Genomic DNA, 15,319 nt, shown 5'->3' on the forward strand with positions numbered 1-15,319 from the left:
TCAGTATGGCTGACAGTATGTCATTCAAGTTACTTATATCTACAAACTAATTCAGACCCTGTTTGGGACCCTTATTCTTTTTATTCATGCTCGTGCATTCATCCTTGTCATGTTTCAAGTTCACTCGTGAGGTTAAAACATGTAAATATGTGTTATTGATTTTCTTTTTCAACCTTATCTAATCACAAAGACCTGTTCAGATAAAAGGAAGCAGATGAGACTGTAACATGAATATTATGTGCGTGCTACAACTCAGTTTTAAGATTTCGCTAATATTTTGATATATTTTCACAAATTGCCCCTCCCTCTTTCCACTCATACTGTTTTGTAGTTACTCAATAAAAATGTCTCAACATGAAGCTCCATTCACACCAACTAGCATCAATATCTGCATCGCAATGTTGCAGTGGCTGCTGGGCTCTCTGGCTGTTGACAAGCAAACACTTGCAATTGCCAGATAAGAGCTCGAGTGGTGCCATTGATTAACCAGGGACTTCATTATAGTGGCTGCCATTAACAATGCAACCCCATTGATTCAGCCACTGAAATGGCTGGGAGAGAAATCAGGGAAGATAACACTAAGAGCTGTGCTTTATATTAGATTCACTGCAGGATCCCAGCACTGCTGCAGTCGCATGCAAGACAATGAGCTTCTGTGTAATCCACCTTTTACTCCGAAACGATGCACTAAACTGGTACTTAAAATATCAGAGTGTCACAGAACATTGCCTCAGCTATTTTTGTATTAAGACCTCATGTTCTGGTTCTGCTTTGAATAGAGGGCAATGGAGGGAGGCTCTGATAATAGTGAATTTAAATTATGATCTTGTTCTCAAATATTAAAATGTTGCATATTATATTACAGATATTGATATAGTAAATTAGCCTAACATTTCATCATGAAAGCAGCAGCAGCAGACTAAGAAAACATGTCTGTTCGGTAAATAGGAAAACACTTTCCTGTACGTGAATCAATGCGCCTGTTTGCTCTACCAGTAATTTCAGGAAGAAAAAAGCGCATTGCGTAATAGTGTACTTGAAATAGCTGGTGTCAGAAGTAGGCCTCTGTCGCTGTTGCATGCTCTGTGATCTGAGTGGAGGATAAATGCAGGGCAAAGGGTGGATGAAGGCGAAGAAACAGCGCAGCTCTGTGGCCTTGGAGGGAACTTCTCAACACATGAATAATTCCAGACAGCCGATAAAATCCAGCTGACACATTCAGCAGCGGAGACTGAAAGGACAATGAGTCTAAAATAGAAACCCTGGAGTTCGCGTAACTTAGTAAAATAAATCATTGATATTATTAATAATTCATAGTTTAGTAGTGGTGTCCTAATGGGTTTGTAATTCCTCGATGTTTATAGTAATAAATATTCATCAACATAATTATATAAGAGGCTTTGATCGTGCAAATGTGTTAACCCGTGACAAATATATACCCCGCTGTCTTCACAAGGTCAGCGCAGCGTTTTAAGATGATTTATGTCTGGATAATGGAGCGCCTCGTGAATTCTGTCTCGTGACGCCCCGCTTTCTAACTCGGCCAATTTTGTCTTTTCATGCTCGCCTCAAATATATGTAAATATATATAAAGGCCATTATTTTGGCTATTAAAGCCAACCCGCGTGCCCGAACCACAACGCGTTACAAGTTCCGCTCAAAGCAAAGCCGGCACCTCGCGGGTCCCACATTGCCTTTTGAGGAATCATTTGATAGCCCTATTAACTTTCATGTAACATTGTTTCTTGGAGGCATCCACAGCAAGCGCCTCAGTGTCATTACTGTGAGAAATGTGCTTTCATACTGAACGTCTTTTACACAAGTCCTGGAAGATACATAGTCATAGAAAAGCCCTTAAACACAGAATATTGGCACTAATATAGCTTTTATATGCATATTATTTTTCGTAAATAGTGTAATTCATCTTTATATACAATTACTAGTCACTGTTGATTGAAAATTATTTCTCTGTTTATATTTTTATGTTAATATTTAGACTAAACATCTGATTACGCTTTATAGAAATTCGCCAGAAATTCGTAATCACAAATTTTCATTAGAAAAATAAATACTTCAGACTGAAGCAATATTTCATCACGTGTGTTTAACACAAAAAATATTTTCCCACACGCTTAAACGACCAATACACGATGTTTTAAACTCCACAGAAATATGTACCTTGCTGGACCTTCGGCAATCCATTCAAGCCAGCAAGTTTGGAGAGCGTGTTGAGTTTAATCAATTCATAACGTCGAGATGGAGCCGAACTCACTGAAGGTAACGTTTGTTATCAACCGCCGTTTTATTTCATTTTCGCATTAAGCTAATCACCACCTACTGTAAACTGTTCGCACGTGCCTAATCCACAAAACTTTGCCACATTAAATTTAGTATGACCACATCTGTGTCATATGTTGAACGTCTAAAAATAGTTACACGATGCTAATTGTGTGCAGAAAACTGAGATATCCTAATGTGGTATTTGCTCGCCGTGTGTAGGTACGCAGGGATGTTTGAAATGTTTGTGCTCACTTAGCTACGATTTGTTTACCAAATGAGTTGATAACCATTCATTAATTTATCTGTCTGTGTTTTTCCTCTACAGTGGGTGGGCTCGTCTTGCGGTTTACATGGACCATATATATTCTATAAAGCCTTTAAATTTCACCGGGACGGCAAAGCGAGGATTCTGTCTCTCGGAGACTTTTTCTTCGTCAGATGTAAACCGGAGGATCCTATTTGCATAGCGGAGCTTCAGCTGCTCTGGGAAGAAAGAACAAGCAAGCAACTTTTATCAAGCTCTAAACTTTATTTTCTACCCGAGGATACTCCCCAGGGACGGACGATCAGCCATGGAGAGGTAGGAATTTTAATCGCCTGCTGAATATTTATAAATGATTTGTGTTTTTTGTGAATATTCTCTTTGTTCCTCCTTGTTCGCGAGGCTTTTTATTAACCAGCATCTTTACTGCATTAAGAGTTGGCAGTGGATGTGTAGTCTCCTGGGGCACGGTTTCATAAACGCGTGTATTGATACTGACATTGATGTATCCGAGCAGTAAAAGGATTGACCTACGGCGGTGTTTGTTCTCTAGTTTTACTTTAGCCTATTTGCCTATTGTGGTGTCAACTGCTGAATCTGCACTTGTCCAGCTGCGCTCAATAAGGCTGCCGCTGCGCTCTATGGGGTTAATTGTGTTATAAAGGGGAAAATCCGCAACAATCCTGCGCCTAGACTCTGTCATTTCATTTCTTGGTAAAGCGTGTCAAATACTGGCATATGGGCGGAAATTGCGAAACGACAATGAATGCATGGGGTCAACCTGGCTCAGATCAGTCGCTACGATAGTTATTAGATATTTTGTAATGCCGCCTGATGTTGAAAGAGGCAGAGCGAGTCATAAAGCGTGGCAGCAGAGCAAAGCCAGCGCTGACACGTTTTAACTACTCTCCAAGCTTTGCATAATTTTCCATGTGGACATTTCCATCCGCAACAATATGATATTGTCAGCTCGCGAGCACTTAAAACGCCTCTGTGTTACATGACGCCGCGGTTGGCACAGAAAAGCAATAGTTATGATTGACTGTGGCCATATGTGGCGCTTGTGATCCGGTTACATCGCTGCTCTGAATGGCATTACTCTGATATCGGGAGTTAAACAAATACTGTGTTGTTTTCTCTCTGATATTCCTCCGCTAGCGACAACAGCACTTTAATTACTCCTCTCTGCTTTTGATCACTTGCGGCTGGATGGAAATGATTCTCTGCTGCTGTTATATTGTTTATAGGGAAGGACAAAGCCGTGTTTGTACTCGACTCTTCCGCTGATGGTTTACTTACATTCTTTCCTCTTGAGTAATAGAGTGGCTATCACATTTCCCTTTCATGAGAAAGGTGGCTATTTATGGCCCTGCCGCTTAGACAAGCTATCATCTTTGAGGCAGAATTCTTCTATGAACGGGTATCATCTCCTGCAGCCCTCTCGCTTTAGCCTTTAACACGCTGCAATTATTTAGTAATTACTTTGAGAGCATGCATCGCCGATTCTGAGGCCACACTTGCGCAACGACACATCAGCTCCGCCCCCTTTCCCAAAGACTTATTTGCATTGCAAAGTGCTTACATTCCAGTCCATTGGGTATATCTGGAAAATATTATGTCTTGCACTAGCAATGCAAATGAAATCGGAAATAATTTGGAACATAAAGTGCAGCACAGAATGATAGAGTGTGTGTATTTGATAACAGAGTAAAATCACAAGAGGAACAAAGCATGAATTATGCAGCAACTTGCATCACAGCACAAAAATCCTGCAGATGCTTTGAAGCTTCAGACTGATTACAGATTAAGTCCAACTATCAAATAATATAATTTGAGGATGATATGTTTAAGTGCAATGTAAGTGCCTGCAGGCTGACCTCAATTAAAGGGCTTGTCAAACCTCCTGCTCTCAGCGAATCAGACTACTTACTGTATTTTACACAGTGGAAATTGCCCTGACAACTTCAAGTCAGTTTATGACCTTCACTGAGCCCGTTCAGATTCTCGCTGACTTTGCCCCATAACACTAATCTGCCCTGCATGAGTCAGCGAGGAGCGCTTACAGATGCAAGTCATAATCCAAAAAACAAACAGGAAGGGTAAACCAGCCGCACAAAAAGCTGTGATGTTATAAAAACTCGCTGGCTGTAAAAAGAATCTGCGGCTGATGATGCATGTGTGAAAAGATTGTTTGTTTTTTAAAATGTAAACAAGAAGAAGAAGAAGAGTTCATTTTTAGCTGCGCCAGGAAGTGGAGTTTATAAACCTAAAATTAGTCATTTTTCCTCAGGACTCTGGGAGGGTATAAAGACAGATTAATGGCTGTGGAGTTGCACTGAATTGTAAATCTGTAATTGACTGGCTGAAAATTAGCAGAGTGAGTCATACAGATATGAGCCTGATAAGATTCAGCTCTCAGGAAGTGTGCTATTTTCGCAAGATTTTAAGTACTAAATGAGCACAGGCTGCACTGAGAGGTGAAGCCACAGCTCAGTGTCATTAAGGCTCAAGACTTTTACTCTTACTTGGTGTTAGATTTACTCTTGAATATTTACCCACAACTTAAAAACAGACATTTATTTTTGTTTCATTCGACATGTAAACAGCTGCTGCTCCCAATCTCTGTGAGATGGTGCCTCATATCTTGCAGATCAGTATTATCTTAAGCTTGAAGCCAATATCCTCCAAATACCAAAAGGCACGACTCTTTCGAGACACCAGAACAGCCTTATATTGAGCTGGTTCAATTGAATTGGATTACTGATTCACTTGTGTTCTCTACGCAGAGGTATGATGTAATTTCCTGGTTATTTCTCAGGTATTTGTTTGCCTCCAGCCTCTCCTGCTCTGTGTGTTTGCCGTGTTTCGCTGGGCTGTGCAGTGACAAGAGGAACCAACCCATGACCTACTGTGCTTGTTTTTCTTCTGTCGCGGGGTCGGAGGTCAATTCCTTTTAAACACAGCCAGCTTTAAAACCCTGGCTGGAAATAGAAATAATGATTCATTGAATAAACTGAACTCTCGGCGCCTGTGATTGCTGAATAGCTGATAAACAGAACCAGAGGAAATTTATTAATCTATTAAGTTAATTATTAAGTCCATATGTGGAGGAAGCTCTATTTTTCTTTGTGTCTCAGTCTGACAAGCAGTGTTTACCCCCACCAGTTGAGCTCTGCTTGCTCTTTAAACAGGCTTTGTGCCGAGCTGCTCACCCATTATGACAAACCCTCTATTGGGGCCTCTGCTCTATTTGTCTGCCTGCAAACTGCCACCGACTAAACAGTCACATGTGTTTTAAAACTCATTGAGTGACACATTATTTCTTCTGCCTCCAAACAGCCTTGCTGTTTTTGGACTCCTCGTTTTAGGAGAGAGCTGCGTGTAGATAACAGCTCACCCCTCGCAACACCCACTTATTGTACACTCTGCTCCAGGCGCTTAATTGCTCATGCTTATCATATACTATACATCCCACTTTAGTGCAAATACAGCATGGCGCTCTTAATGGGAATTCACAACCGCAGAGAATATTTCTGGATCATGTTATATTAATGTGCTATTATCATCACCTCTGATTTCATCTGACCTCTCTTCTCCTCTATTCTGTCCCTCTAGCTGACAAGGCTTTGGCACACACACACACACACACACACACACACGCACACACATACACACACTGACAGGCAGGGGACTGCAGCAGTAGGCCAGTATTGATTGCTGTGGAAAACACTTTGGCATGCATCCAGAGCCATTTCTTCAGTACATGGCAGGAGTCCATGCATGTGTTTCAGTGCTTGGAAAGCCAGCTTGTAGGGAAATTAGATTGTATTCATTTGCTGCTTCTTTGATTTTTCCTAAGGGAAAAACCCTGAATGGGTAATTCAAGCATCTGGGATGCTGGTTGAATTAAGTGTAAGTGGCTTAGATATGCGACCAGCATTTTGATGGATAAGGTCGTTCTGCTGAATGACTCCAGTGTAAATGTGATATGGCACATTTTTACAGTGATCTTTTTACAGCGTCCTCACTGCCGCCTTGTCTTTGGCCCGTCTGTGCATTATACCAAATCTCCCCATTCACACAACAATGGCAGGAATTTAGAGTTGGGGTAGGAGAGGAGGAGGAGGGTGGGCTTTTAGTGTGCATGTGTGGCGTGCGCGCATGTGTGCCTCCTCCTGCCGCAGAACAAGTCATTAACTCTGAACACTGCCCTCCAGTGAATTCCTCACCATTGCTGAAATAGCATGTAAATTATTACCAGCTTTTTAGGATAGTGTAATTTAAAACCTTTAAAATGGAATACCCAGGACTTCAAAGGCTATAAAAACCCCTGCTAACATTTCCCATTGGTAAAGAAGTTGTCATTCTCGTCCTTCACAATCTTCTGATTCTCTTCGCTAAACTTTTGTGTCTTTCCCGCCTCAGTAATGATATGTTTCAGCAGCACCCGGTTTGTCAACACAGCAGAGCCTTTTGCTGCTCTTTAGCTCAGTTTTTTCCCACTTTGTCATTGACTAACCACTTGAACAGGCAAACATTTGCCTTGATGCATGACTCCAGTGCCCCCAGCTACAGTGGATCGTTATTATAACCTTTGAGGAGAATGCAGCCACAGATGAGAAGCTCCTGCTTAATGCTCCAGCCAATATTTTTCATTGTTAATGGCGTTTCCTCAGATGGATCATGTCGGATCATCGCGCATTTTGTCTCTTTTTGTCTCCGTGTGATTTGCTAAAATACACGAGTACAAAGATGCAGCCTTTCAAAGGAGCTGACGGAGCTTTTTTTTGTGGTGTCACCTTACATGATGGATGCCTCACCCACTTTCAGAGAGGCTTTGAAACCTCCTGTTATCTCGCTATTTTTCTCTGTCGTTATAACCGCAAAAGAATGCTTAGTTCATATATCACCTGAGCAATCTCTTAATGGAATCAGTGAATAAAAGATGAGCTCAGCACCCTGCAGATATTACAGCAACTTTTTATGCATATGAATACACTGCATGCATTAAGTGGCAGAACATTATGTACAATAATTCTCACCTTTTAAATATTATACCTTGAACTCTTCCTAGACTTGAGGAAAACATATTCTAATTCAATTCTGCCTGGCTCACTCCCCAGAGCTCCTTTTTAATTCCCAGATAAGTTTGTTTTGGGACACTGAAGCCAAGGTCAGTCATGGGGCGGGGAGGAAGATAATGAACTCATATTGTGTTTCATACCTTCGTTCTCTCCCTCTCTTTCTCTCTCTCTCTCCTTCTTCCTCTCTTTTTCTCTCCGTCTCTGTCTCCTCATTGTCCATGTCACCATGTCCATTACTCAATTACTAATCTCCTTTGGCCTTACGAATTCCAGAGCTGACCTCTCTGAGGCAGCAGGCTGAAACCTTCCCAGCATGACAGGAGCACTGTGTGTGTGTGTGTGTGTGTGTGTGTGTGTACCCACGTTATAGAAAGACACCCACCCACCGGGAGCGTGCACCCCATTGACTCCCAAGCTGAAAGTCCTGTCCGAGCGATGAGACGCTCCGCCGCAGAACGCTGACAGTCAGGAATGTCTCCCTCTCTGTGGCGTGGATTTCTCGCGGGGAATTGTTGGGAACGATATGGAATATTTCAGGGTGCATTGTCTCTAATTGGATCACCCAATATAGCAATGGGAGCGTCCCCCTTATGTTCTGTTTTTGCCACCAGTACACTGCAGCATCCATATAAATTGAATGATATGGATTGTAGCGAGTTTAATTTCAATGAGATTGCTGGAGTCATGCATTAGCTGGAACAGAGTTATCTACAGTTTCACAGCAGATTATTTTTTTCCTCTACTTTCAGTCCATTATGTGCAGTCAAAGCAATAAATTCAGTCAGTAATGTTTTTGGAGATATCTCGCAGCTGCAGTAATAACATGAATTATTGATAGAACGGAGACAGAATGTTACATTCAGCTGTTAATGTGTTACCCTGCATTTTAACTCAATCATAAAAATGAGCAGTTAGGCAGCAGCGACTTCCTGGAAGTGAAATAATGGCAGTACATTAAGACATGTACTGTAAGATTGAGGGTGTATAAACGCTCTTAATGCATGTGTGTAGGAAGTGTCAGTGAAATGACACCGGGCCATTTGGTATGTTGCTGATGTAGAGTGTCACCTCTTGGCTGTGGGCTTACAGTCCTCTGACCTATATTATCAAGTGGCCTGCTGGCTGTGTCTGCCGCGCCGCTAAACTATCAGCTGCCTAACTCGATATGACAGGACAGTGTGGACAGGCTGCATTTACAGAAGAGCAAGTTTTTAAAGCACATTTTTACAACCCCTAAATCCCAGCTGAAGACCCCTGCAGTGTTAGTTAATACAGCTGAAGTGATTACTCCTGGTAGGGCTTTTTGTTTTAGCAGCTGGATTTAAGTCATGTATTTATTCACCGTTTAAGTCATTGATTTAGAAAAAATGTAGTTATCATTATCTTGAATTCATCAGTTATTTTCTCGATTCATTGATTAGCCCAAAAGACGAGAAAAAGAGACATTGATTCGCCCTTATTTTCAGGCTCTATAGCCTAAAACAGGACCAGAATCATCAGATTACACAATAATAACAAAAAACAATGATTGGTCGCAGGCCTAGTTTTGTCTTTTTCTCATTACTGGTAGAAATTTCTCTGTTTTTCATTTCATAAATGGCAACCCAGACTGATGCAACACTGTTATCATTTCTCAATAGCTGACTGGTTTTCTCAATTCATTTTTTTGGTCTGTAAAATACCGGAAAATTGGACTAAAAGCAGTCATTTAAAGTCATCATTTTGAGTTCTTTTTTTTTTTTTACTATTTTCAGGCTCTATAGTGAAAAACAAACTGAATCAACAGATTATACAAACGGGAAACAGCCATTGGTTGCAGGGTTTTCAGTTCTGACGCAACGCTGTTGTCATTTCTCAACAATGGCGTGGTTCTCATGGAAACATAGCACATTTCCTAATTCTACATCTTCTACTTAAACATTTCACAATCGCATATCATGACTCCTGAAACCGCAAGCCCCTGCATTCAGCTTCCTGACTGTATGTGCTGCATCACACCAGCAGCACCCTGGACTTCAGCTGCCGTTTTAACTGATCAGTACACTGCAAAGCTAATGGATGTAGCCTGTTTGAGCTGCGTTCATAGACTGATTATATTCTGGACCGTGTTGACAGCTGCTGAATTGCTCTCACCTGTTGTGTTTCGCTCTCGAGCCGAACAAGTCCCCAAACAGGATCTGTTGACACTCACACAAGGCACTGTGTCATTCAGCTGATTGATATAGAGGGAAAGGCTGTGTGTTTTTAAAGGTTGCTGTTGCTGTGTGCGTATGCTCTGGTGTGCTATCGAATTACTTGAAGTTTTTCTGTTTGACTCACACACCGGCAGCAGAACATTCGCTGCATTATTTTAAGGTTTTGAATGGAAACACTTTATAGTGTTGTGCTGTCAGTACATCGCATCAGAGAGTACAGTAGCTAAATCTGTAGAGAAAGAGTACAATGTGGTGCCTGGCTGCAGGCTGAATGCTATTTACTGTTGTTCTACATTATTCAAATGGCCTGCTTTTTCTGAAGGCAGGAACAGCAGTCAGTTTTTCATTGCATGGAAAGCCGGTTACAACCACCCGCCACCACTTGACAGCTGAAGACAGCTCATTATAAGAAGACCGAAAACCCATGTTTGATGTTTCTACTTAGTGAGGGAGGCACAGCTATATCAAGCTATCCCTCGCAGGCTTTTCCTTTATAAGGAAATACTGTCTCCAACTGGCTAGGATTTGATATGCCTGTAGTTGCAGATGATGTGAGAACTGAATATGGGTAATTGTATAGACAGAGCACTCTGAGAGAATCTGAAACGCCGAGAAATTGTGTGTTTGTTTTTAGAAAATGGAAACAAAATAACGAGAAATACTCCATTAAAACTGGGAAACTGCAGCTTTGAAAGACTTGACATCTTAAGCTTCACAAAAGACGGATTTACTGCACGGCTCTTTTGGATTTTATTAGCTCGTATAGATGTACCTTTTATTGCGTCCACCTTCTCTGCTTTTATACACACAGTGCGTAAAAATGTCAATATAGGGCAAAGAATGTTATTTTAATGTCAGTAGCTCTTTAAGAGGGAAATATGTACAGGCAGACAGATGCCTGCTATATTGGACATAACCAAGGTAAACATCAGAGACCTACTCAGAGCGTCTCTGCCTGCACACATCTGTCCTCCAGATTTGCCCGTTTCTGTAATAGCCATCTTCCAGCACGCCACTCCACTCTGTTGGTAACACGCTTCAGCCATTAGCCCTTCAAATGGAAACACATTTAAGCATCTCTGCTTCCTTCCCGCTACACTTGACTACAGTTTTTTGAAGTATTTGAGTTATTAAAAAGGGTTGAATCAACCTTAGGAGGGATAAAAAGGTCGAAGCACAAACTGGAGAGTGAGCAAATGTTATTAAGTAAAGCCACTGAACAGAGTACACAAAAGCAGCTCTTTTATTCAGCCATGCACATCACTGCTATAGATTTACGTTTATAGTTTCCTGACAGAGTTTTATTGTGTGTCAGGGAGTCCACAGCTTTCTCCTGACATTTCTTCTCCTCCTCTACACTTTTTAACATGTAGTTTAAAAGCATCAAATCTCAGCGTTCATGTTCGATATCGGGAAGTAAATGCAAATCGAAAAAGTCCAAAACATCCAACGTCCTCATTGACATTGATTTAGCTGCTGGCATAAATTCAATGCAGCAATCATCCACATCATCCATATTCATGCTGCCGTAATTTACTTACATTAATGTGCATCCACAGCCGTAATGCTACTTGACGCACATACAAATTTAGTGGCTAAATAAGGACGTTCTGTCGTTTGTCCTGTTTCCTCAACTGACTATGATTCTGATCTTTGTCCTTGTAATAATCCTGTTATTTCGTCAGACCTTTGACCCTGACTATGTTCACTTTCTACTGCAATACAATTCTTATTAGAGGTGCTCAAGAACTTAAGTTATACAAGTTAACATTTGAGGCACTTGAACATTACTTGAATATTTCCTTTTCATGCTACTTTATACCTCTTGTACACCGCGTGTCAGAGGGAAATAATTGAACTGCACTGTATTTATAAGACACATGCAGGAAGTTGCCTTGCCAAAGAATCACATGATTCAACTGTACGATATTATTCTGTACTTTACTGTGAATCAACTCGGTAGTAAATACAGGAAAGTACCTAAAAGTCACTTTTACCTTAAAATAGTGTGATTAAAAACAGCATAATAAGATGTACTGAAACAATATGACACACTGAGAGGAGCCATTATTAGTACTCTTACTTATGCTGACATTACTTCTGTAATCTTTCTTTTGAGTTCAGGAATATTTCTTGTAGGGAATTTTAGACAATAGTTCCTATGTATTATAAAGGATCCAAACACTACTAGCTAGCTATGCCACCAAGTACGGAGAAATGCATGGAAACAAATCCAAGTTGTATACTTCAAAAGAGAGCTATATTTGTAATCAAAACTACTTCTTAAGATCCAGCTAACCCACTTTTTATTGAATTAAACCCTCTAAGATTTATGTTCTGTACTTTTTAAAACACACATTCATAAAGTCGAAAACAAATCACTTCCACAAAGTATCCAAAAGTTGTTGAAAATGAGAGAAGAAAGTGCCTTATGCCTCAAATAGGTAATGGTTTGTAAAAACACAATGAAATAAGATACTAAAGTTTTTCGGGAACAACTGTTGTTACTCTGTTGTTTGATTTTCTATTATTCCCAAATTGTTTGTGCAGTTATTTTCAATGTGAAATAGTTTTCAATTTCAAACTTTCAATCGTGCGTAAGAGCAAATATGTTGTTTGTGAAATGCTTCAGTGTGTCTGTTCAACAAAGCCATTTCAAACGGAGCCATACAACTGTGTTACGAGGAAATGACCCATGACCTTGGCACAGTTGCATTTATGTAACTTCGTCTCTGTGCTTCTGATTGTAATTGGGATTGTGCCCTGCTTCCTTTCAGCACGAGGTAATTGCCGTGTCTGAGAAGGTGATTGTTCGGCTGGAGGACCTGGTGAAGTGGACTGTACCAGACTTCTCAGGATGGGCCCACTGTCTGAAGGCCGAGCCTCTCAAACCCTCCGTGCTCCGAGAGCTGGGGACCAACGGGAGGCGGGAGGCTCTCCACCGCTACAGAGAGAGCACCCTGACCAGCGGACTCAACTTCAAGGATGTGCAGAGGGAGAGGGCGCAGCTAGGTGAGCGCCTGAAAAACCTCAATTTCTTTTAGGTTATTTTTAAAGCATTTCTTTGTCCCAAAAGGTTTCTGCGGTGTTTCAAATCTCTCTGGGCTGCTGTGTTGAATGTTCACGCATTTGGGTCCTGCCTCCGCCATAAATCAGCTTATGTTTATTGTCCTTTGGTTGGTTTAACAAGTGTTGTCTTGACTGGAGTAATTCATCAGTATGTAGTTGGAATTCCTCCTGATATAATGAGCTGAGAATCACACTAATAGAGGCAGGCAAGAGGTAATGGCAGCGTGTTTGCCAACGCATTACCATCCCACAGTACAACAGTGAGTGTGTGAAAACAACAAAAGCAGCGTAGCAAAAAATACCACCGTTCAGCTGGTTATATTTTTAAATAATTGAGTCACATCAAACTGCAGTCCACAGCACCTCTGACACCTTCTTATCCTTCAGTACAGATCGTAATTGGCTGTGTATCTCAGGAGCTTCAAGGATCATTGCTGTGTGCGTCTGAACGGCTGTCTGGTGTGTTCATCATGTACACGGTGCCATTAAGTGTCACCGAATGTTTGATTCCTGCGTTCTCGAGGCTCTCGGGGTCTCACAACAGCAGTACCCATGAATCAGGCCCAACATAAAGCTGGATGCCTGTGCGTATGACTCATCTGATGCAAATAGGAAACTGGCATTTGACTCTAATAATCAGAAAGAACATAATGTTCCCTTTGAAGCCATTTCCCACTTATTTGCCCCCTGCCTCTCACATGGCAGTGATGTAATGCCTTACGCTGATTATAATGGTATAATGAAACTTAGCAAACATGCCCTAAAAATACCGTCACTATTCCAGTTTGTCTTGTCAGGTTCTAAGATTGTATCCTGGTGATTTAAGCCAGAGTTTAAGCTCATTTTGAGTAATCATTTTAAAGCCTACATGGAAGTGAAACTGCTACAGGCTTAAAAATGAGCCATATTTCTGCAGAAAATGATGCTTCATTGATGACTCTTGTTCTGTTTTACCGTTCGGGCTCTTCCAGGAACTCTGTAATGCCCTTGATTACTCGACTTTGCTTGAATCTCATACGCAAAAAGGACAAGAGGATCAATAATGGATGCTTTGTTGTTATTCCAGGAATCAATACAGTTTGATCGCGCTTCTGTGTGTGTGTGTGTGTGTGTGTGTGACTGCTTGCTTTCATAATCAGACGTGTCAGCGTGCTTCTTAAAAGATATTATGTTCCGAATCATGGCTTTCTATAAATGCGCTGCATTGTCCAGATTTTATGGATTTATCTGTTGTCGGTGTAATAACCTGACGATGACGCTATTGTTACCGTGGGGCTCTCTGTGTGTGTGTGTGTCAAAGTGTGTGTGTGCGTGCGTGTGTTGCTAATGAGCAGCGCTGCCGTTAATGACTCCATCAGGCTGTTTCTAAATGCACTTGTCACTCCGATGGGACACTCCGCCAGAGAATCTGCCCACTCAGCAGAACGGGCTCAGACTCTGGCAGGGCACCAGAGACACACACACACACACACGCACGCTCCCGCGCACGCACACACTTTTGACACGCATACACACATGCTACACACGGACAATCAGTGGTGTGCACTCACTTATCCGTTTGTTTGTTTGCTCACTACGTCTTTGGCGTGTTTCTGTTGTTGACAGTCAAACAATATGAGCGGGGCAGAGAGTTTGAGTGAGTGAGAGAGAGAGAGAGAGAGAGAGATCACTTATTCATCAAGGCAAATGCACGTTACTCTGAGCAAGGGTTTGCATAGAAATATGAAATATGCCTCTGCAATGCTGCTGACTCCCGGAATGAAATATTCATGCCACAGCAGCAGCAGATCAGATAGAAAAAAAGCCTTAAAGCATCCTGTAGCTGAACGTCTGTAATTTGGTGTAATATGTTGGCCCATTGACTTTTCTTTATGATATATATTCTCTTTATATTCTCTCTTTTTTTGTTTTTGTATGTATGAACAGAACAGCCCGAGTTGGCTGCTAGCTGAAAAGCTTAAATGATGTATTTTGCTGATTGTTATTCTGATCTGTAACTATGTCAGAGGAATTGGATTGTTCCCCATAACAGGATACTGCAGCAATACCACAAGCTGCACAGAAAACCATTGTGAGCTAAAGAGCAATAAAGTGTGCCATTGTTATCGAGGGAAACGGTTCTCTTTTTTTTTTCCAAGTGCGTATCTTAACTTTTCCTGGCATGCTGCCAAGGTGAATTAAGTGCACTGTAATGTATTTGTATCTCACAGGCACAAATGTGAAATACTACTACTACTACTAAATGTGCCTCATAGAGCAGAATAAGAGATTGTATTGCCTTTCATCACATTAAGCATTATATTTTGGCAAGACAACAGAGCTATATGTCTGCATCCTCAGAAACCAAAGACAGCCACACAAAGTAAAGTCATTAATTAGAGAAACAAGTGACCTATACTGTCTCTGTCCTGCAGCATGGACAGCTGTGG

At 41.3% G+C, this 15,319-nt stretch overlaps 1 protein-coding gene across 1 annotated transcript in view; it reads left to right on the plus strand.

Annotated features, from left to right (window-relative positions):
- The first annotated feature begins 2,256 nt into the window (after positions 1-2,256).
- The window catches only part of arid5b (AT-rich interaction domain 5B), a 78,224-nt gene continuing 65,161 nt past the window's right edge, over positions 2,257-15,319 (plus strand). The window contains exons 1-3 of the mRNA XM_069659165.1: positions 2,257-2,277; positions 2,606-2,860; positions 12,599-12,833. Coding sequence (XP_069515266.1) covers positions 2,257-2,277; positions 2,606-2,860; positions 12,599-12,833 — 511 coding nt within the window. The remainder of the gene's footprint in view (positions 2,278-2,605; positions 2,861-12,598; positions 12,834-15,319) is intronic.

This window comes from Semicossyphus pulcher, unplaced genomic scaffold (genome assembly GCF_022749685.1).
Source record: "Semicossyphus pulcher isolate SPU_LCO1_2020_fin unplaced genomic scaffold, fSemPul1.0.p SCAF_12, whole genome shotgun sequence".
Classification (NCBI taxonomy): domain Eukaryota; kingdom Metazoa; phylum Chordata; class Actinopteri; order Labriformes; family Labridae; genus Semicossyphus; species Semicossyphus pulcher.